Genomic DNA, 24,671 nt, shown 5'->3' with positions numbered 1-24,671 from the left:
TACTCAGATTATTTTTTCTGTGGATGTTTATTAAAATACACTCTTTACAGCTAGAGTGGAAATACACAAGCAACAGAGTAGGGCATGATTTTGCTGCCAGCTTCAATAGGAAAGGGAATGAGAAATGGGTGCAGAGGGCTGCCTCAATCAGAAAGGCTCTTTCTTCAGGTGTGTGTGTGTGTGTGTGTGTGTGTGTGTGTGTGTGTGTGTGTTTAATGCTGACCTTTCTTTTTTTAATTTTTTTATTTTTTATTGTAATTAATAAAAGGGTTACATGATATTTGCCAGATAGAAGGTGCATTCATTCTGTGTGTGTGTTTTTTAATCAAAGCAAATCATTCTCATGTATGACACTGTCATAATAAACCCCTTTGGAAACTGATATAACACACATGAATAAAGTATACAAAATAAACATCACAAAATAAAGTTTGACTATCTAAAATGAAGAAGCACTGATGGAGGCTATGAAATCTGAGTGGCTTTGAATTCTAAGTCATCAAAGCCTACAATCACATCTCACTTTTTAATACATTTTGTCTACATCTGAAAGCCTCACTCTCTCCTAGTTACAGTGATCGCTGAACACATTCCCAAACAGCATTTTTATTGCTAAAAACCTAGGTGCTTTTGAACACATAGAAAGAAAATTTCACCCAACTGCAACCTAATGGCATTCCTGCCAACATAAGTTCCTTTGAACATAGGGAAGGAAATCAAAATCAGAAAATCTGGTTATCTTTAGGCTAGTTATTCTTAAACATTAACGACATATTAACTGCTTGCAAAGGTACACTTGTGTATATGAACATTATCTCTGTCACATCCAGGGGATAAGAAAACTTCAGTAAAAGGCTGGGGAAATGTGTTTTGTACACAAAAACTGAGTGATTCTTGGGCAGAAATGTTGTCTTCTGCCTCTCCCTTTAAGAAGTGACACTTATCTGTAAATACCCAGGGCCCACCCTAGAACACTCTCAACTCCTAATTGAAGGTGAATATCTACTGAGAAATACTGCTTCTGGCATCTGAAAACATATTAAATTTTTCCCATGGCCGGCTTACATCACATTAACACATTACTTTAGGAAGAGTCTAATTTCCACACTTCTGTGATGGGCCCTTTCCTATCAAAGTCTTTAAAGTTTTAATTTGCTTGCCCAATGTCTCCAGATTCTTCAGTGTTCAAAAAAGAGTGCAGATCAAACAATGAGTTCCAAGCTCTTTTAGGAACAGCAGACATTAAATTCCTAGCTGATTCCGGCTTCTACTTCTACACCAGTTATCTGTGGTAATTTTTCGCCAGATCTCTGTCTCCTCTAGAGGCCCTCACTCCACAAACCCAACTGGAGTCTGCTACAAATCTAGCAGAAACAACCAGATGGTAGTTGTCGTTGTACAAGTGCTGTCACCACCAGGCAAATGGACCTCATTTAAGTAGCCAGTCATCAAGACGTTGCTACAAACCCTGAGGGCCACCAGTGCCCACTCAGGCAGGAAGACAGCTCTTGGTGATGCAGAGAGGCTGGCATGTCAGATCTATATAATCTCAGTCTGTTGCTGTTGCCACAAACCAACAAAACCACATCAACAAAGGAGGAAAGGCAGGAAGTATTTTGGATCCTGTTAATTTGCTTTTACAGCCTCTTCATGTACCCTTCTAGGGCTTTTGAAATTGCATGTACACACTGAGATACAAAATGATGCTTAGTGGGCCAGCAGTTTGGCCTAGTAGTAGAGTGCTTGCCTCACATGCATGAAGACCCAGGTTCGATTCCTTGGGTACCACATACATAGAACAAAAATGCTGGAAGTGGTGCTGTGACTCAAGTGGTACAACTGTAGCCTTGAGAAAGCCCAAGGACAGTGCTCCGGCCCTGAGCTCAAGCTCGGAGCTGGCAACAACAAAATAATGTTTAGTATCTATTGTCTAGTTCCTGACAGTATAAGGTGATCCTTAAACATTATAGTGGCGAATAGAGGGAATACAGGGTTATTGTTTCTATTCGGGCTGGTAGTGGTATGGTTGTTTTGTTTGTTTTCTGGTTATTTGTATGTGTGGGCGTGCTAGACATGGTGCTTGAACTTAGGGCTTGGATATTGCTGCTTAGTTTTTCTCACTCAAGGCTGGTGCTCAGTTATTTGAGCCAAAAGTACATGTCTTCCAGCTTTTTGGGGTGGTTAATTGGAGATAAAACTTTCCTGCGTGGGTTGGCTTCAGACTGTGATCCTCATCTCTCAGACTACTAACCAGTTAAAAATTATAGGTGTGAACCATCAGCACCAAGAGGCAGCGTGTTTTTAACAGTAGTATTCGAACATGTTGGGAAAGCCTTGGCTTTCTGTGCTCTGTATTTTTCTTCATCTTTTTTCAGTTTACAAAGATTCTGGCTATATCTTCAATTCAAGGACAGGGCTCCTAAGAAAGTGAATTTGCCAGTACCTTGGCAAGTCTTCTAACCTATCCCAAGTACAACCAATTGAACTCCTTTAAGCTGTACAAAAAGAAAGGGAAAACTGAGGAAAGGGAAAGGAAAGACACTAATTATCTGATCTTTTCTATGTGTACTGAGGATGTTTCAAATATGTTGCCTACCTCAGATTTCTGACATTGCAAGCAAGCTTGAGCAGGTGGTTCAATGAGGCAGGAAGGAAAGAAAAGCCAGGGTATAAAGCATCCTTCAATAACTGGCAGGATTAACAGCGGGATAATTTAGTAATCAACAAACTGTGCATGCATATTCTCCAACACTGTTTTGAGGAAGAAGAAGCAGAAAAAAACCCTCAAGTAAGAGGCATAAGATGACTTATGGCCAAGTCTTAAGCACAATGAGAACGTAGGGCTGAAAAAGCACACCAGTGAACACCCATCCCATACTTGTTGAATGATGTCCCCACAGTTAGACTCCAGTAGATTCACTTATTTATGAATTCATGTCTTTTTAAATGGAGAATGAAAGGCATTTGGGGCTCATGTCATCTTATGTAGCAGCATGCTTAATAAGTGTGCTATGAGCACTGCCAAATTAATAAGACTTTTTCCACAGCCATCACCAAACATGCTTTTGCAATCTGCCAGTTTAGAAAATACTTCGACTCTCTTTCATATGATTTTCAGAGACTAAAAAAATAAATGCACAGTTACATCCTACCATCCTACCAGTCACTTAAAATCAGTTCATCAGGAAAAAATCTCTCTCTCTCTCTCTCTCTCTCTCTCTCTCTCTCTCTCTCTCTCTCTCTCTCTCTCTCTCTCTCTTTCTCTCTCTCTCTCTCTCTCTTTCTGTCTCACTCTCTTTCTGTCTCACTCTCTTTCTCTCTCTCTCTCTCTCTCTTTCTGTCTCACTCTCTTTCTGTCTCTCTCTCTCTCTCTCTCTCTCTCTCTCTCTCTCTCTTTCACACACACACACACACCTACATACATCTACACATGCTTCTACAAACTTCTGAAAAATCAATTTCGCTTTCTATACATAAATATCTATAAAAGACCTGCTTACAAACTACTATGAGAAAATATCTTGCAGAGTTAAGGTATTTTCATTAGTGAAAAAATATAAAAAGAGAGGCAGGGCTTGTTGCTAGAGTCTTGTAATCAATGGCTAAACCAACTAAAACCTCCAACTCTTGGCTCCAATGTGATTTCTGCTTTGGGTGCCTGGGAAAAGCTCTGTAGAAGAACATTGTGAAGAGGTAGGTGCAAAGACAGGTTTCTGATTTTTTTTTACATTATTTTTTTTGCCACATTTCTGTTGTCAAGGAAACTGTGTTCTTTGTGTGGCACATTCATAGAGACACTAGAGGCAGTCTCCAAGTCAAAGACTGTGAGCACCTCAAATTGTGTCAGTTGAACAATGGGAAATCAAGAGGAGAAAAGCTTTTGACAGAAGGTAGAAAAAATACTCGGCAACTTCTAGGAAGTTGGCAGGGCTTAGGGAAGGAAGCAGCCAAGCCAACAACAATAGTTTATTGAGAAATATTGGTTGAACTCGGAAGATGAAGATATGTGAAAAAGAGACCGGAAGGCTTTACTCTCCTGTAAGAAATCAGGAAAGCAAAGGCTTCAAAGAAAAATATCTGATGCTGTGATTGTTCCTACTTCGTAAGATATACAAGATTGGGAACCCACTTCCAGTTGACCCTCAAGAGTGAAGGCAATGACCTGGGACTTTCTGGACCATTTAGTCAGGAGTGCTGCAATTATTAGTAATAAAATCATGTATTATTGCAAATGGATTTCTTAAATTTGTCATTGATGGCTGCCATTCTATTTTATTGGATCCTTTACACTGTCCTTGTAATCTGCAAGCCTCTTAAATTCTCTTACTTTATGTACAAGTTTATTTATAAGTTGTTTAGAAATTCTTAAACAGCCATGCCATCTTTAGAGTTTTATTTCTTAAAACACTTTGGTTGCAGTCATAATGGAAAAATTGGTGCACATGCAAGTCTAAAATATTGGCTTGAATAAAAATAAGTAATACTAATAAAGCATATTCTATTATTGTAATTCATGTTTCTACCTACAACCTGAACATGCTTAGGGCTTAAAAGCAAAAGAAGACAAATAGGAAGCCTCATTGTGTTAGGAGTAGAGTTTCTATCTTCTCTAAGTACTCATTTTTACCATTTCTAAAATGTTCTACTCACAAAAACCAAGCACAATGAGAATTACCATTTTGGATAATCTTTCCTTTGTCCTAATTGTTGGTACCAGTTTTAGCTAGGCAGACACATTACTGGTTTTTCTGCCTGGTCCTGAGATTTTTCTCTGGCTCATCTCGATCCCACATGTTCAGAGGTACATAAGCCAAGATTCTCCTGCCAGTGGAGATGTGCCTACTCCTATCTCCATCAAGACTTACTGAAAGGCACTTGAGCCAGGTGATCTCTGTGTCTTAACAGCTCACTCTGGTTCACACTGCCTATACAAAAAATAAGGGATTAGGATGGTGTTTGTTTATAAATTGTCTTCCTTAGGAAACACATTTACATCAAACCATCAATACATTTCCACCAATGGGCAGCTGGCTTGATCCACTCTGTCCACTCTGAGTATTCTTTATTTTTCTTTTTTTGCCAGTCCTGGGCTTGAGCTCAGGGCTTGAGCACTGTCCTTGGACTTTCTCAAGGCTAGCACTCTACCACTTGAGCCTCAGCACCACTTCCGGCTTTTTGCTATGTATGTCGGGTACTGAGGAATCGAACCTGGGTCTTCGTGCATGCTAGGCAAGCACTCTACCACTAGGCCAAACTCCCGGCTCCAGTATTCTTTTTTTTTTTTTTTAAATTCAGTCCTGGGGCTTGAACTCTGGGTCTGAGCAGTGTCCTTGGGCTTTCCTCAAGGCTCTGCTATTTGAGGTACAGCATCACTACTAGCTTTTTTTTTTTTCTTATGTAGGTGGTACTGAAGAAATGAACCTGGGTCTTCGTGAATGCTAGGTAATCACTCTACCACTAGGCCAAACTCCCAGCCTCCGCTGTGAGTATTCTCATCATACTTGAAATGAGCGCTCCCCTGCTGCATCCTGATTTGTGCAAAGCATGGTTTTAATTTGTTTCTAGCCTCTCTTACTGAACCTGCTTGTTTTTTTTTTTTAATTCAATCTCCAGTGGATCATCGAAGGCACAATGGTGTGCTGATCCTACTGCAACAGAACATTCCAGAAACATATGTGAACACAGCAGAAAGGAGAAAGACTGTTAAAGGGAAGCATCTTTCAATGCTCCTTATGGACGGTAGTGTCCTTTAAACTTAGTGATTTACATTCTGCTTCATATTCTAAGTAGAAGCATTACAACATATCTGAGAAAAAGTGAACCCTTGAAAATGACAGCTTGGAATGCCACCCCCAAATGTATCACTGCATCTCTGAAGGGAAGGAAGAGGGGGAAAAAAAACCTACAGTATTCAAAATGTTCCTTACATTTTTATCATGCTAAATCTGTCACTGAGCTCACAAATCCAAGAGCCAAGTTGATGCTGGCTTTAAGGAAAGCCAGGTAGACAGGAGATGATGGAGTAATGCAATACATTTAGTCCCTTATGTCCTGGAGAACAGGATCTCCTGATCTATTTTCCTTGGTCCCATTGGAATGTGTGGTTGTAGGGCCTGGACATATCATGAAGATATTTACAGATATTACACATAGAAGTCGAATAAATAAGTTAAAATAAAGCGAACAAAGCACTGAAACATAGTATGAAAAGTACTTGGAGTTTGGGGTGAAAATCTTGTTTAAAATAAGAGGAAGAGGAAGAAAAGACATTTCCAAAGAATTTGTATAATCTTACTTCAAGGCAGTAAATAAGAAAAGAGACCTCAGGATTAGGAAGAATTATTGTCTGTGAACAATTTCTTAAAATGTATTTCTAATGACATGAAGGGCTGAATTAGGGTGATTCCTTAATGAAGACAACAATTGAAAGCAAAGTTTTTGTTTTTTGGGTTTTATTTTGTGGCTAGAATCAAGAGAGGAGAAAATGAGAGGGTCTTAATCCTTACTAGTTCTCATTCCCATATCTGTAAATGTACTAAGTAATTAATGCCAGAAACTTATGTTCATTTCCATTGAAACCTTTTTACAAACCAATATTTTGAACAGCATGTTCCACAAAGCTGTGTCCATGTGATTCCCACAAATATTAATTGAAATCACACAGATAGTAAAAATCATCATAAAACTAATAACTCACCTTCAGCCTGATATGTGGTAATGCAGATACCCAAATCAAAATCATTTCTTCGTGCTGTTAAATGTTAAGCATCACTTCTTTAAATATTAAAATAGATGCACATTTTATGCAAGGTAATTAAACAAATAAATCTTTTGGGGGGGTCATCATGTCTTAGGGAAGGTAAATTGAGGTTGAATAGCGAAATCCTCCTGCTGATAACCCATTGTGTCTTCCTCATCACACCCATAGCCCATGTCCTACTTAAGGTCTGCTGTTTCCTCTGAGACCCTGTAACCACCTATTGCTAAATGGGAGAAGAACCAGGTGAGGAAAACCATTACTACAAGGAACAAGAAAGAGTTTTAAAGATAAAGCTCTTCTCAGTGGCATTGTCTGCTTAATAAGCTAAGCCGAGAACACAAGATTCCATGTCAGTCTTGCCCAATGTTTCTGGTTAAGTAAATTTATAGATTCCATTAAGGTACATTTTGCTCCATCTCAAATGCATTTCCGAAGCACATTAAGGAGGCAATAACATTCTTTCTTACTCGGAGCTGTTAATAATACTAACACCGTGACACCACAATAGAAATATCACTCCTAAAAAAGAAGAAATAAAAGTGCTCAGCACATTGCTGCTTATTGAACTGACATGTGGAACCATCGGGAAAGGTTCTGTGACACAGATAATTATATATTTTTGCCCAAAGTTCCAAGTCTATTTCACTGTTCTACATTAGAGAAAAAAAACACACTAAAAATGATTGGAGAAAACAGCAGCTACAGCAAAATGTAGAAGGAACAAGTTTTCAGATAGGTCAATCATTGCCCTCTCAATACCAAAAAGAATTCTGACAGAAGCATTAGTGCTTGATCACTGTGTAAACCTCAGATCACCAAAATGCCAGGTTCCAAATATGTCATTGTTCCAACATAACTATGACATTTTCCTTGGGTGCCTAAACTTTAAAAATAATGATGGGGAAGAGTTAGGGGGAGGGAAAGCAGGACATGAGAAGAGGTATCAATGTTCAAGAAGTAATGTTATCCCCTACCTGATGAATGTTACTGTAACCCCTCTATACCTTACCCTGACAGTAAAATACAAGTTCAAAAAAAGAAAAGGAAAAAAGACAAGAAAAATTGAATGCTTACAGGTTGACATAGGTTGCTTTGTTAGACTGTCAAGCTATTTGATTTCATAACATGAAAAATAAACAAGAATTGTATTCTTGTGTATTTGGCAAATTAATAAGTAAATAATACATTCGAAAGGCACTACATGTTATCATGCTCTCAAGATTCTAGCCCCCAACCTTAGTAAATAAATATCAGCCTTAATGAGAATGCTTGCTAAAGAATGCAGAATCTCAGGATTTATTCTGGATTGACGGCAACAATTACTGTGGTGGACTGCATTTTAAGGAGAGGTGGAAATTTACCTGAGAAGCTCTGTGTATGGAAATCTTTTACTTCCCTCCAGGGAGAGGCTTGACATTTGCAAGTTCTAGCTGGTATCTTGAGATCCCTCATATAATGAAATGGTTAGAGAAAGCAGAGTAGAGCAAATCGAATGCCTAATGAATTATAAGGTGTTTTATTCTTCACTGGTATAAAAATTCCAATGATCTCTTATACAGTCTGTATTGCTGACAAAGGGAATCCTTTCAACTCTATAATTTTGGGCCCAAGAATTCTGTCTCATCAAGGATTCAGTCTTTGGGATCTATAACATAAGGTCAGCTTTCTGCCTAAAGATGGTCAGATTATACTATCATCTTAGTGTCAGCTAGTACAACAAACATGATGAGTGTTTTTTCATATTCTTTACTATCTATTTCTCTTTCTTTCCTTCCTTTCTTCCTTCCTTTCTTCCTTTCTTTCTTTCTTTCTTTCTTTCTTTCTTTCTTTCTTTCTTTCTCTCTTTCTTTCTTTTTTCTTCCCCTCCCCCCCTCTCCCTTTACCAGTCCTGGGGCTTGAACTGTTCTTGAGATTTCTTAAGGCTAGTACTCTACCATATAAGCCACAGCACCACTTTTGGCTTTTGCTGTGTATGTGGTACCATGGAATCAAACCCAGGGCTTTGTGCATGTTAGGCGAGCATTCTGCCACTAGGCTATGATCCCAGCACCTTTCTGTGTCTTTTATCTAAGCTAATCTGAAATTTACTGCAGCTTTCTTTCCCATATTTTTCTCTTACGCTGACTGTACAAGTAGCATGCCAGTAACTCCCTTCCTCTATCAGGAAGAGATAGGACAGTCATTGATGAATAGGAACAGGAGACAGGATATTGCTCCATTATTGGAGATATTATTCCCACTCTCACTGGTTTGGTGTTCTTACATGTGTTTAGTGGTTGAATTCACATATTCAGGACAGAATGTGAAGAGTCAGATTTGGTCAGACTATCTGTATAGGCTGCTTGATTCTTGAAACATGATCTGGTATTATATCTGCAAGCACTGTAGCAGAATTCTCCTTTTAGTTTATAAGAACATTTTGGATTGGGCAGAAAACTATCCTTTTAACTTCTGTTCCCTCATTTAGCGACGTTGAATATTTAAACTATATTTCTATTCATAGTAGAGGTATATCCTAATGGCTACTGAGCAGTGTGTAAGAGAGATCTACAAGGGTTTTATTTTAAATGTAGTAAGCAACCTGACAGGCAGCTTTGGAGTTATTACACCTGTAGCCTCAACACTTAGGAGGTTGAGGCAGAAAGACCATGAGTTCAAGTATAGCCTGAGTTCTGTCTCAAGGAGAAAAAAAGGAGTAAAGAAAATCTCCACCATCATCTCATGCCACAGTTTTCAGGTCTAATATATTCAGGCTACTGGGACAATATTTACTCAACCCCTAAAAGGAACTGAGCAGAAGTACATTAAATGAGATTATGGAATCATCAAATAACCTGGGTGTCATTTCGCAGTGGTCTACATATTGAAGATTTCTTTTCATGGTTTCCTTCTGAACCATAATTTGAAAGGTGAAATATTTTTCATGGAAAATGCTCTATGAAACTGTGTTTTGCTGAAATGAATTATTCAGTAGACCTGTGGGAATGAGAGAGGGTACGCAAGGTAAGGGCTTTTTTAAAGCAGAGGAGAGCAGCGCCTGGAGTTTTCAACTATCACAAAATCTCATGTTCCTCCACTGTTTTGTTTTTGTTTTCCTCTCTCTGTTTGTGAAGCCACCTTATCTTCATATTATCTCACACTTGGGCATCCAAGAACATTCCTGGCAAGTAAAGGAAGAACTGTGTTTTGCCTATTTTATCATCCTTCCTAAACCTGAAGTAATATTACAGCCCCAGGTAGCAGTGGTGGAAAGAACATCAGAGAAGAGCTTCTAGAAAGTGGAGCCCAACCTCTACTCTCTACCGTCTACACCTTCTACACTAGTCCTGTATTCTGTTTCTGACTTCTGGTAAGACGTGAAAGGGTTCTCATTTGTTTGAGAAAGGAGCCAGATAATAGCATGCTTCAAATGACTGCAGAGGCTCTCCCTTCTTGGACTCTGGAAAACACTGGGGACCATGGCCTTGGCCTGGAGACCTTTCTCAGAATGGTTAAGAGATCTTATAGTTGGGGTTATGAATGACACTTCTCAGCAATTACAGAACTACAAAACAGAAACCCAACACAACTATAGAGCTGAGTAGTAAACCAGTAGGATGTATAGGACAGGAATAGAACTTTACGTCCAACTGTAAGGGAGTGGAACATTAGATTCTTTCAAGTATTCATGGAACAGTCACTAAGAGTGGGTCACGGAACCAACTCCAACAACTTAAGAATTGAAATCACATAAACACACTATGATGGACTCAATCTGTAATCCCTAAGAGAAAGATAACAGGAACATGTTCAAATACTCAGCCGTTAAACAATATATTTCTAAATCATCAAAGGTCAAAAAGAAAGTCCCAAAGAAAAAGTGGGAGAGTACTTGCCTGGCATATACAAGTAAGTTCAGGGGTTTGAAGCCATTCAAAATATAATGATAAATGAATACAAATATCAATTTATGCTCCTAAATTCTACAGCTTAGAAGAAATGGCCAATTCCTTGATAATTACAAGTTACCCAAACTTGCAAAAAGATGAGATAGTAGGAACAATTTTAAAACCATAAAGAAATTCAATGAAAATTTTATAAGCTATAGAAATTATCATATAGTAAAAAGTTAAATACATAATTAAAGATCTCTGGAGTCAGGAATATCTCACTGAAGTTTTCTATCCTACATTTAAAGAAGATTTAATGACAATTTCACATGATCGTCTCCAAAATATAAGAGAAGAAAACTATTCATTATTATATTTTTTCTTCAATTGCTCCTTCATGAAAGTATACAGGACATTATGCACTCATTACTCTTGTTTTTAAAAAATGTCCAACATCCTGAAAAGCCAAAAATGATGATACGGATATTTCTTTTAAGGCCAAACTAAAACAAACATGGATTTTGGAAAAATCATCTAGAAGAAATTCTCTTTTCATTTACTTTCCAAAGTAAATTTAAGCAAAATTTTCTTCACTGCCTTCTGTTGTTTATTATTTTTTTCATATATTTTTATTGTAATTAACAGAAGGGTTACATGATATTTGCTAGATAGAAGGTGCATTAATTCACATACATTGATACCCTTTCACATGTCTTGGTCTCCATTTCCCTCCCCCCCAAACCCCCCCTCATCTTGTTTTCCCCCCTTCCTTATCCTATTTCAAATAATGAAATACGCATATATACAATATATCAGATAACAAGGTGAAATACTGTAACAATATGAGATAACCAAGGGACAGCAAAAGAGATGAGAGACAACATAGTACCTTAAGGACAACAATCATTCATTATATGGCTTATGTTTCTATATCCTAGAGGTCCTTTCATTTAGTGTCATACTATATGGCCTTATGTATCAAGGTTTTGCTCTATTGCAAATCTCTGCTAGTAGAGCCCAAGGTTTCTACTGATTATGACAAATGAGGGAAACCATTGAGCCTAAGTTCCTTTGAGTCTGGCTTAGTCCACTTAATATGATTTTTTCTAAGTCTTTCCATTTCCTAACAAATGGGGCGATGTCGTTCTTTCTGACAATGCTAATAGTTCCCATGACAGTAGACAATGTAGTAGAAAGGAAGTAAACAATATTTTCTATCAGAGAGATTCTGTAGTGAACTTTTTTTAATATTCCCATATACATATCCAAGTATTGTACAAGCTTACTCTTAATTCTCCAAATTTTGACATCATTAGCTTTTATAATTACTGCATAGCTCTCCCTGTGTCTCTCTCTTTTTCTGTCTCTGTCTGCCTCTTTGTTTCTCTGTGTCTGTCTGTCTGTCTGTCTGTCTCTCTCTCTCTCTCTCTCTGTCTGTCTGTCTGTCTGTCTGTCTGTCTGTCTGTCTGTCTGTCACTCTCTGTCTCTGTCTGTCTGTCTGTCTCTCTGTCTCTCCAGGGATAGAGAGTCATGTCTGTAAGAGGATCACTTTCATATACATCTCTTTTTGGAACCTCCATGGAATGTAAAGGTCACATGTAAGCAATTGCAAGTTACCTAGTCCCTTAAAAAAATCAGTCTTAATGATGTACTAACTGATAGAAGTTTTGGTCAATATGTAAGGAGAAGAGGAAGACAGTTTTTATTGTGCCAAGAAGTAAACTGAGATTAAAATTTCATTTGCCTTTAGTGAACATACTTTTACCCCACTCAAATTCTGAGTTATCCTCAGGATGCTCTAATGCCATCTAGTACAAGCGCCATGTCAGCACAGTCCTAAGTGTAGCTTGGAAAGAAAGACCTACCACCAACTCCAGAACACACCATTCTTGAAGTTATCAAGAAAGGCTCCTCCTTTGAAGACAGTTCCCTAACTCAGGGGTGCCCCTATGAACAGCCCTGCCTGAGTCCTTAGAAAGTCCCTATTGGAGCCAGACACTACTGGCTCACTTCTATAATCCAAGCAACTCTGGAACCTGGTATTTGAGAATTATAGTTCAAAGTCAGCCTAGATTGAAAAGCCTATGAGACTTTCTCCAACCAGCAACCCAGTAGCTGCAAGTGAAGCTATCGCTCAAGTGGTAGAATCCTAGCCTGGAGCAAAAGAAGCTGTAGGACCAGCACAAAAACAAAACAAATGCCACAGTGATACTCTCTAGAAACTATGTTGAAAACGAGCTATACGACTTGTGCGGGAGAGAGGTTGGGAAGAAAACGAGGGATGAGATCATACTGTTCAAAAACAAATGTATTCAATAACCTGCATATGTAACTATAATCCTTCTGCTACATCACCTTTATATTAACATTGTTTTAAAAAAAAACCTACAGCAACAGCAGCAAATACTATTTTACACAATGCACAGAAGCTATAGGTTCTGCAGGTTGTGCTGTAATAGGAGACAGGTTTCCTGGATTTCATCCATCTTGGTGGTTTTCTGTAAGATCCACACACCAGTTGCCTTCTCAAGTACCTGATGATTTCAGCACTACAATAGTGCTGAGATTGGACTTTACACATGACATCCAGTGTCATGATCCCCTAAACCAGAAGCTCAGTGGCCTCAGTGTGCCTGTGGGTACCAGTGGTGTTACATCGGGGATACCACTGTTCTTGTATCCTCCACTTCCCCCAACCTAGCCTAATACTCAGGTCATGAATACCACATGCACTGTCCTGGCCTTGGTTATGAGCATGGCATTGCCCCAGAATGACTTTTTACGATGGCATCCTTACCTCTTCCTGGAAATGGCATTTCCTTAGTGATGTGTGAGGCTAGAAGAAGCCACTAGATTGCAAAGCAATGTTGTGGGGTCCAGCTAGGTCTCTCTGGGATGGAGGAGTATTGTCTCTGCATCCCACAGTGATTTATAAAAGGGTAAAAACACGTGTGTTTTCTTGTGACTTGTCAGTCATCAGCTGAATTAGTGGAGAGGAGAGCTAGCAATATAAGAGTGAATGGAGAACCCTAGATTTGTTCTATATTGAACGCTGCTGCCCCATTTAACACAACAGCTATGCTCCTGAGTCCCCGACACAGGTGTGGAGAGCAAACAAGTTAAACAGTCCAGTGTGTTCTGAACCACATTCTTTTCTATCATGTCCTGTTAGGGGACTGAACTGTCTTCTTAGGAATCCATCACAAAATACAATGACAAGGAGAATTCTGCAAAAAAAAAAACATTTTTTGGCTAGTCCTGTGGCTTGAACTCAGGGCCTGGGTGGTACTGTCCTTGAGCTTTCCTTGTGGCTCTACCTGGAGCCACAGCACCAATTCTGGGTTTTTCTGTGTATGCAGTGCTAAGGAATCGAACCTAGGGTTTCGTACATGCTAGGCAAGCATTCTACCACTAGACCACACTCCCAGCCCGCCCTGATATTCTTTACCAGCATCTTTCCTCCTTTAAATGCATGTTAAAACAAAAGATCAGTCTCTCCGTTGCTTTGAAGTCAACGTCTATGAGATTGTAAATAACCTTGTTAATGAACAGTTATGAAACAGGCAGTTCAGAACGGGAAAAACAACTGCAGCACAGAGCTACACTGACCATAACTATCATCGTTTGGAGAAAACATTGTCAAAGGCATCCCTAAAAAATAATTCTTAGCCCATAAAACATGATCACAGACATCCCTAAAAATAATACATACTCCACAACTCTTTCAGTTTTTACTTTGCTAACATAAAGTCCATGAATGAATGTTGTGCTTCAAAAAGACAAAACTCTGACGGGCAGCTGAGGTTTTTCCTAATTCTTTGCCCCGAACTGAAATAAGTCATAAGATGAAGGAAAGAACACATAGCCATCTACAACACAGAGGAATTTAATTCTCCACACTGGTAAACTGCCAGCAACGTCGGGATGTTCTGGATTGCTATTCACTATTGCCAAGGACGGGTGACAGATGGATAGATGATAGCTTCCACAGCTTATTAAAGTGGTACACGCCACATATTTCACATCCATATATCTGCATATATTACACAGGTGCATCCATGCACTCAGTGAAAAGATTCAAGAGTGCAGAGGGAGCACGGGCTCTTTCCTGTGACCTACTTACAGAAGGCAGTGTGTTCCAGCCAGGCGTCTTCAACATGACAGTTTGCAGGCAGCATGGTCAGCAGGAGTGGTAGAGAATTCTCCCTAGCACATGTCCCTCGGGCTTGCTGGGATGGATCCCTGGCAGCATTCCATCAGGATGTGGTACAGCAGGGAAAGAGACCGGTTCACTGTGAGACCTGCTACTCACTCTCGGACAGTGCATCGGCCCCCCTTCCCACTGCACAGTGCTGCCTGCCAGGCCAGGAGCTGCAGCTATCCCCAGAGTGAGCCAGGAGTTCGAGTCCCACAGACAAAGTTGCACTGTCTGGAGCCTTCTAAAGACAGTGCTTTCCAGGACGACACCAAAACACCTGATTTCATTCCCCAGTCTTAAAAACAGGGATGCATTCTTTACAAAAGAGAACAAGAAGAATGAACTAGGAAGATAGGGGTATCATTCGCTGTCTGCTTCCAAATAAGCTGAAAGGATGTAAAAACAATTCATGGATACTGTTCAGCCTGCATGTCTGCGGTGTTATCAGGTTCGCCTCTTTCTTATATCTTGTTACTTCTGCACAGAGTTAATCAAAGGCTGTGTCTGACTCTCAGGATATGGCAAATGCAGACTTGATTTGCTCAGTTTGGGCACTCATCAATAAATACAGCCACACAATTCACCAGTGGAAATAACAACACTACAGGGTCAAAGAGGAAACAGATGCCACTTACCTGCTTGCTGGGCTGGCGGTGGCACCTGCTGACTCCTCTGAGCACTATACTGAACTGAGGCCAGGGGCCGGTACTGTGGTGTGTTTGAGGTAGGGTACTGACCAGATGGATAGTAATATACAGGCATCTGTGGAAAACAAGGATGGGAACTATCCTGAATGAAATAATTTTTTTTCACATATTAGCAGTCAAGTTCTGGGAGCTTATACCTGAAATTCTAGCTAGTCAAATGGCTGAAATATAATGATTGAATGATTCAAATCTAGCTCATGTTAACCACCAAGAGCTAATCGTGGAGGTGCGATGCAAGAGGTAAAGTGCCAACCTTGAGTGAAAAAAAGCCCAAAGAGAGCTCCCTGGCCCTGAGTTCAAGCTCTAGTGCCAGCACAAAACAAACATGCAAGCACACACACACAAAACCCTTCATCATCTTTGACTATCACTTGATGGAGATAGACAAGTACCATTCTGTGTGTGTGACTATGGTCTTCTCTTGTGATGACAGAAGTTGATGCCCTATGCTCTTGTTCTGTGATCTGTTTTGACCTATCCAATGAGGCAGAAATGGTGTCTGAGATTTGCAAACCTGACTCTTAGGACATTCCTTGTCTACTCCTGCTGGAAGGATAGCCAGGTAAAACTCTAGGCTACCCTGCTAGAATCCACGTGGAGACCAGAGACACTCTACTTGACCAAACTGCCCTCCATCTGCAGGTGTGTGAGTTCAGCTTGCCTAAGCCATCTCAATTGATACGCCCTGGAGCAGAGCTGAGCCATCTGTGATAAGCCTGGCCTACTGTTGACCTACTCATGAGCACTACAATCACCACAACAACGCCTATTTGACATTCTACCAAAGCACTTTGCACATAGCTAGTACGCGGCATGTTTATGTGGACTTATAAAATACTTGAAGATGCTGTTTATGTCACCTCCTTAAAATTTCTCATGACGGTAAGTGAATTATGACATTCTAATTACTGCCATTGAGATCCAATGTTTCTCAATCTGAGAAGACTTCTTTGCCCATGCCAAGCTATTCTGCTAAGAGTATTTTCTATCTGATCTTTATGAATTATCTTCCATCTTTGGGCCTTTCAGTTTTCTCCCATTATCATCTCTAAAGTGAAAACCAAGGCAACTCAATGAGCTGCATACAAGTGTTATTACAGGCATAGAGTAAAATTATGGGCCAGTAATTTGAGAACAGTGGTTTTATGGCAATTTTATTTTTTGATTTGCTCATGGCAAGTATGGAAACCGTTTTTGCATTTCAATTTTGCTATGGAAACACAAAACCTATTTCCCTGCCTCTGGATAGAGTAGGAAGAAAAGATAATACAATTTTGAGTGGCTCTGTGCTTTTACAATTCTGTGCACTCATTAGGAATCTAATTTTGAATACTTCATAAAGTGGATATTCAGGGTAAAGGGCTGACTAAGCCTAAAGTTACATAGTGACTAATTTTTCTTATGCATTGCTTATAATAGTTTAGACTTAACATTTCTTTGCTGTTATAAATTGCACAGTAATTCACTTACTATTTTTTCCAGTTATAAATTGCTATAAATTGTTATTTAGCCATTTATAACTTGAAAATATCTAGAAAATTATTAAGTACATAATTTTGGTTATGTTACAGAAAACTGGGACATAATTAAATATTGCTATCAATGTTAGGAATAAGAACAACTATTATCTAAATTGTTTATCTGCATTCTTTTAAAAAATAGTATTATCATGTCTTGTTTTAGTGCAAGCCTGGGAATGTGATTGTTATTCCATGGTCCACACTCTTATACTCTATATGAAATATATATGTATACCTTAAGGGTTGAATGATGGAGGTCAAACACTTTAAAATTTCCTGATCAACAATAATCAATGAAAAATTACTAGCAAGATTTTTTTAAAGCTATCCCTTTCTTTTCCTGCCAGAAATTAGACACTTCTATAAACATTAATGCTTAGCTCTTTGGAATTATGGCCACTAACCCTAGAAACAAATGGGTAATTGGGTTGGTTCATCTTCGTCATTAGAAAGGAAGAATGCAACTTGTGCTAAGTGTGTGTGTGCGCGCGCGCATGCACTCCAACACTCCAATACAGAGGCTTGAATTCATTGTCCCTTAGTTTTTTGTTCAAGACTGATATTCTACCTTGAGACACAACTCCCCTTCTGGCTTTTCAGTGGTTCAATGGAGATAAAAGTCTCACAGATTTTTCTGCCCCATGGTTCCAAATAGTGATCATGAGATCTCAGCCTCATAGGCAACCAGGATCATAGGAGTGAGTGATGGGAAAATGGTTCAGTCTTTTAGAGAATATCATGAAAGGCTTGAAAAGAGTAGAGAATTTAAGAGGGAGGAAATGTGCATTTTGAACCAATGATTTAAAAATAGGGAGAACCCCAAAATGGTTAGTTAGGGTAGGAAAGAAATAAAGAAAAAAGAAACAGAGCTAAAGGAAACTTCCTCCCATTTCCCTTCTTTAAATTGCTCTTCTACATGTCTCCTATGCAACCCTTCTGGTGGGCATTCAAAGAATTCCCACAGGATACAGAAAATTGACCTTCAAGGTTATTCTCTGCATCAAGTTAGAATTGCTCCATAAATATGCAGGGGCTGAATCTCAATTAAGTTATTTTTATTGCTCTATAGTTGAGTAGCTAGATTTGAAAATGTTTACTAAATTGAAAGTCACTGAGGGCTCTGCCCATAACTCTATCTGTTGTTCTTTAAAAAGGAAAGTCATAAATGTTCATGACTATTGTGAACAATGCACACATGCTTTGTCACCCTCTTTTTCTATTTTTTAAAAAATCCATTGAACAGGGAATGAAAGCATTTCTGAATGGCAGGCATATCAGGGTTCTGAGTTATCTTTGTTTCTACAGTGAACTGAAACTGAAATTCCTGGAGAAAGACTTTTTTTTTAAACTTTTATCTTCAATGAAGTACTTTGCTAACTTTTCTCTTTGACCATAGAAGTGAATCAAGATGTGTAGATGGAAAACCCAAAAACTATATTCTCTCCAATAATGAAAATCAAAGTACTGTCTTTCAGACTAACTTAATTAATGTGTGACTTAAAGCCTTTGTCCTATAACATAAAAATAATTTTACCCAGGTCCTTAAATCCTACTAGGAAAGAGAGATTCCTGAGATGATCACTGAAGATGAGCTGTTAATTAATCACTCCAAATGAAATGAAATCATTCAGTGGTAGAGAGTTTTGTGTGGCTTGAAGAGAAAATAGTTTACTCAGGATGTGAAGGCTATGAAAGAAAGGGCAAGATGGCCACCCTATGCTTAAGCAGCCTGCCCTATGCAGTGCTTTGTAATTAGGACAGAATTATGCCTGGGATATATGCGCCTTGAAAATGGACCAGTAGACACTTTTGTGCATTTTACATCTTGACAGTAATCACTTCCAATATTCTGCGAGGGATACCCAGGAGGGCACCAGAGATGCTCGGTGGTGAACAGTAACACATAATCGGTCTTTGGGAAGACAGTAAAAATCAGTGATCTGTGGTGTCTTACATGCTCAAGTCAATTAAATATGATTAATGGCTACCTGTGAGAGCAGGCGGGAGCTCTGCCTCTCCTCTGGGAGAGGAAAGGACAGTGGATATTGGCTTACATTCCTTCTTTATATTCATAGAGAAGCTTGCCTGGAGCATCAGATTAGCTCCAGAAAATGCTTGTGAATTGACAAGAAGTGAAAACCACATTTCCTGAGCAGCAGGAAGAGAGGATTCAATGTCCCCCAGGGCAGGAGCTGCCCAGAAAAGGAAGCCAATGATTCTTCTGGCATCTGTGCTAGCTCTGTACTGTGCTGTGGGCAGTTGAAGCTGCTATAGTCAATTGACTTGCTGAGACCCAAGACAGTACAACTCCAAGGGACAGAAAGATAAACAGTTCGTATATGGGGAATACCAGTGGATCTGGCGATATTCAACAAGGAACAACAGAATGGATGTGCCACAGGTCAACTAGAGCATAGGCGGGAGAGCAAAAACACACATACCTGTGCTGGTGGAGGCTGTTGCACAAATCCTTGTGGAGAGGGAGGGGCCTGCAGGACTTGCTGGGAGATGGGAGTGCCTGAGCCTGAGAAGCCCCCTGTAGACAGCTGCTGGCCTGTTGAAGCGATGACATAGCTTGGCTGCTGGGCTGGTTGTGCCATGAGGGAGGTTGGATAGATAGGGCCGGCTGGTGGCTCAGGAGTCTCTCCAGAGGACTGCCTGCTCAGACTCAGCTGGTTAAACTGGGCTGCTACATCCTCTCTCTGTCATTGAGAAAATAAAAGAGGAGACAGGAGGATCCGTGTGGAAAGGAGAAAGAAGGCACGTGCAGGCAGACCTGAGGTACACACCGGTAGATTTGGGAAGGGACAAGGCACAAATTGGAAACAATAAGGAATAGTTCATTTGGGATTAACAAAAGTCAAATGAAAATTCATACTTCAATCCTCCCAAGTGTCAGTACTTCTAAACAAATTGATCTCAATTTCCCTTTCCCTCCCTCCCTCCCTCCCTCCCTCCGTCCTTCTCACCCTCCATACCCCTTCCTCTCTCTCTCTCTCATTTGCTTTCTGCCGTTGTGGAGTTTGAACTTGAGCTCACAATTGCTAAGCAGGGTTTTGCTTTTGTTGTTGTTGTTTTCCATTTGAGCCATGGCCCCATCCCTTCTTATTCTAGCCATCTTTTAGAGTCTAGCACTTTTGCCTGAGCTGGCCTCAGACCGTAGTCCTCCTGTATATCCTGTATATGTCTTCAACACACAGAGATGGCAAGGATGGCAGATGTGTTTCTCTATACTCTATTTTTTTTAAGATGGATATATGCTAGCTTTTTTCCCTGGTTTTCCAAGGATCCTTCCAATCTCTGATTCATGAGAAGCCTTCTCTGACTCATGAGAAGCTTAAAGACTGCTTTCATTACATGCCACAGTGACTGAAAACCGCCAGGACAAATGTCACAGTGGATTGAGGCAATCCAATGCCCTAGTAGGGTGCATTTGTTCAGTGGCCTGTACTCACATTTAGGGACAAGGCCCATTCCCCCATTGCCCCGAAGGACTTACTACAATAAAGGAAATGGAAAGGATTGGAAGCCTAGAGGAGCAGCTATGTCAGGAATAAAGTGCTGACAACTACAATATTGGCTAGAATTTTGAGATATTCCCTCAGTCCTCACACCAAATTCTGCTTCCTGTTCTGACTTCTAACTCTGAGGGCATCGAATTCTTAAAAGAGGGTACAGAATACAGGAGCGCTGAACATTTTCAGACAGACCACAATGGAGAGGACATGAGCTGATTTGCAAAAATGGGCTGCACGAATCAGTAATGAGACCTTCACATACGTAGTCTCCCACCTCATCACACTCAGCCCAGAAGCACCCCAAAATCATCACTCAGATCTGCACAAAATATAGAAGTGGATGGAAATGCTCCCTGGCCAGAAAATGTCATCCATACAGAATACAGTACCATGGGAAAGTGCTGTGTTGGAGACATAGGCAGAAGATGCTGGGGAGGAAAAGACACCGCAGGATATTGCACAGACTGGGAGCTTGCTTGAAGACCCTGGACAGACTGAAGAAAGGAAGAAGACATCAGGTAACAGGTAGAATGCATTAGAACGCACACAATTTTCCCTGAAGGTTGACTAGTTCAGCAGAACCCAGAGAGGAGAACCAGAGGGCAAGGAACTGCCAAGGCTATGCACTTCAGAGCCCATCAGGCTTGAGGGGTGCTCATTTGCAGAGTGAGTGGGTGTGAGTATTTAAGCAGTTAATGATGTATGTTACGAATAGTTCTGTTTTCTGATCCTGTGGATTGTTCTTTGTGGATCTGGCCACAGCATGGGAAAGAACAGCCAGTCCATTTTGAATTGACTAATTTCGGGTCTTCCCATTGATACCAAACTTACTCCTGATTCTTTGCAGACCTAAGCAATTTGATTTGTGATGGGAAGAGGTGAGAGGTAGATTCAGAGGTCTGGTTTGAACTGTGAGTCTGGTCACCATGAAAAACACTCCTTAGGCATAAACCAGCATGTAGACCTGAGAAAACATGGACTCCTTTTCACCAGTACTTACGTTTCTTTTCCTGTAGGCACCTGCACTGATGGGGGAATTCAGTTCTATCTAAACTTAAGGATGGGGTACCATTCTGTCACACTGTACATAGCCAAAGAATCCAGATTGATAGCATTCACGTTGGAAGTTTGAAGAGCAGCTAAGAGCCCCCAATACACCCCAGCTTGGACACACTATTTTATTTTTGGAAGACCATATAAGCTTCCCCCCCCGAGACTTCCCTCCCTGCTGTCCAATAGCTCCTCACCTGAGTGACCAGAGGACCCGTCATCTGGGGCTGCGGTGGCTGCACCTGCTGCTGAGGTTGAGGTGACTGCTGCTGGGGGGGCTGCTGGGTGCCCTGCCCCACTACTGTGCTGCGTAGAGGTGGCTGGCTGCCAGGTGGGTTGTATATTGCAGGAGTTCCATCTGGATTCACAAACGGCTGACCTGCAATGGAAATGTAACCTGGTCCTGGTGATTGTCTCAGAATCTCCCTGGCAGAAAGAAACCCCTCAGAGTGATATTCCAAAAGGAGCCTAAAATAAAGATGTGGGGCCGTGGGAATCCAAGACTCCAGAGCCTGCACCATGATAAAGATTTTACTGTTTATTTTTCTTTTTAATCCTAATTAGATTAAAGTAGAAGTCAGTGTAAGCCTATAGCAGTGTAAGAAGCAGCGATAAACCCACTGCCTGCAGAGAGCCTTGTCAAAACTCAGTGTATCTGTGGACTGTGGCACCCAATGGAGAAGCAATTTTCATGAAGCCATGTTTTGCTGCCTTGTTCCTCACAGCCATCAGCAAAATAACATGCTCCAAGGGAGAGTGACTGCTTCCCATTTAGACAACTCCAGCTACCTTTGGCCACAAGTAATTTACCAAGATATTGATGTTGCTTTTACTTAGCTTTGCCACCTATTCACAACCATTGCTGGTTCCACAAATGCACACACAATAGAATTTAATGTGGCTACCTGCCCATCCCTTTTGCGGATGCACTGGGGCTTCTATTTTCAAGATGATCTGTAATAAACTCAACAAAGAACCATTGTGTCAGGAGCTTATTTTACCTTACACAATAATGCTATAGGTTTTAGTGTTCTTAATAATAGTGTGTCTTTATAGCGGAGCTGCATTTCATCATTGGCAAAGCAGTCATTTGGACCAGATGGTGAGGATGGAAAGAATCAGCTTCCTGTTTTGCTGAAGAAGAAGTCAACTCCTAGGAGGATGAAGGAAGAGGAAGCCACATGGTAGAAAATGAAGGGAAACAGAAGAGAGTTGGAAAGAATAGGTAAGGAGAAGAGAACCAGTTTCCAATATGGTAGGTGACTCACGCACACAATCTCAGATCCTTGAATACCTCCATAGACATGTACACCTAATGGGATTTTATATATATACATTGGAATTTTAGCCATCCATTAGAAAGAATGGTATCATACCATTTATATAAAAATGGAAAGACTGAGAAGATAGTATGTGAACTGAAATAAGTCCAACTTAAACAAAAGAAGTATGTTTTTGTTTTCCCTTATATGTGGATGTTAGACTTAGCTTATAAACCTGTAAAAAATACAAATGATGATATGCAAGACTATACAAATGTGTTCACTAAAATATGGTAGGCACCAGGGAGATCTTAAATAGTATAATATAGTAAAATCAAAGTTTAGAAAGCTATAATAACAGATGGCAGGTACTTGAAAGGGGAGGGCAGGGTCAAGGGGAAATGGATATAGACAAATGAAGAGAAGAGGAGGAGAATGTAGTCAGGAATTCAACTTATATCCTACAAAATTAAGATGAATGAGGAAGACTGGGAAAGGAGGGCTGGGTGAGATTATTGAAAGGATTGACATTAATTGAGATACATTGTATTAATAAACTGATTTGCTAAATTGCAACTCTTTTGTATTACCTCATAATTATAATAATAGAAAGAAAAAGTAATGAAAAATAAAATTGATGGGCCAGGAATGTGGCCTATTGGTAGAGTGCTTGCCCAGCATGCATGAAGCCCTGGGTTCCATTTCTTGGTACCACATACACAGAAAAAGCAGGAAGTGGTATTGTGGCTCAAGTGGTAGAATGCTAGCCTTGAGAAAGCTCAAGGACAATACCCCAACCCTCAATTCAAGCCCCAGGACTGGCAAAGAAAAAGAAAAGTGCTCACAGAATGACATCAATTATATAACCCATTGATTATATAACCGGATTGATTCACAGGATCAAGTGAAATAATGCCTGACATTTGAAATCACAATAGTCATAATCAGAATAGGAATACATCCGAAGACACATGATTGCAAGATACGTTTCTTATCGCACTGGGGATAATGCTTATTCACATAAGCAAAATGTCCCAAGACTATCTTTCATGTGTGTGTGGGTCCTGTTATTTTTCAGTGAATTACATTTCAAATATGACCTGGGACATTGTGAGAAGGTAAATTCTGAGTTTGTGGTGACTCTAAACAAAAACCTCACAGGAAGAGAACAGTCAGCTCTTCTAAGAACTGGAAAGGAAGTTTATCATTCTCCATCATTTCCACCTAGATTGAGCACAAATATTTGTGTGTGTGTGTGTGTGTGTGTGTGTATAAGAAACATTCAATTCTAAATATTATATAATACCTATTCCAGATAATATTTCATAACAAATGATACCACGTGGCCTGCCATGGGAAGAAATGTGCCAGGAATAGGTTCACAGAGCAGAAAATGAGTCTCTTCAATCTGGTTTTTAATGTTTTTAATATTCTAGACACTTGTTTTTCTATTACTCATGCTTAATTTTAGCTATATTTTATGGTTTTAATTTGTTTTCTATCTTAAAATTTCAGCTTCTTCTAGTTTCAAAATCTGCAATGTATTCCTGCCTGATTTTTAAAATCAGGCAGTGGCTAACACTCTGTATTCTATGATTTATACAAATGTAGATACAATTAAAACTGAATACAAGAAATGAGCTTATAGGACAGCCTCTGAAGACTGAAATGGGGGGGGAGGGAAACGGGTACCAAGACATGTGAAAGGATATCAATGTGTGTGAATTAATGCACCTTCTATCTGGCAAATATCATGTAACCCTTTTACTAATTACAATAAAAAAATA

At 39.9% G+C, this 24,671-nt stretch overlaps 1 protein-coding gene across 9 annotated transcripts in view; it reads right to left on the bottom strand.

Moving 5' to 3' along the window:
• The window catches only part of Arpp21 (cAMP regulated phosphoprotein 21), a 161,746-nt gene that overhangs the window by 33,681 nt on the left and 103,394 nt on the right, over positions 1-24,671 (bottom strand). For all 9 annotated transcript variants that reach the window (XM_090351871.1, XM_090351874.1, XM_090351873.1 and 6 more), the window contains 4 exons: positions 21,820-22,001; positions 20,962-21,066; positions 19,496-19,756; positions 15,463-15,589 (listed from right to left, as the gene is read on the bottom strand). In XM_090351871.1, coding sequence (XP_090207997.1) covers positions 15,463-15,589; positions 19,496-19,756; positions 20,962-21,066; positions 21,820-22,001 — 675 coding nt within the window. The remainder of the gene's footprint in view (positions 1-15,462; positions 15,590-19,495; positions 19,757-20,961; positions 21,067-21,819; positions 22,002-24,671) is intronic.

The sequence above is a fragment of the Megascapheus bottae genome, chromosome 18, assembly GCF_031878675.1.
Source record: "Megascapheus bottae isolate mThoBot1 chromosome 18, mThoBot2.hap1, whole genome shotgun sequence".
NCBI lineage: Eukaryota > Metazoa > Chordata > Mammalia > Rodentia > Geomyidae > Megascapheus > Megascapheus bottae.
This window is presented reverse-complemented; position numbering and strand designations above follow the sequence as displayed.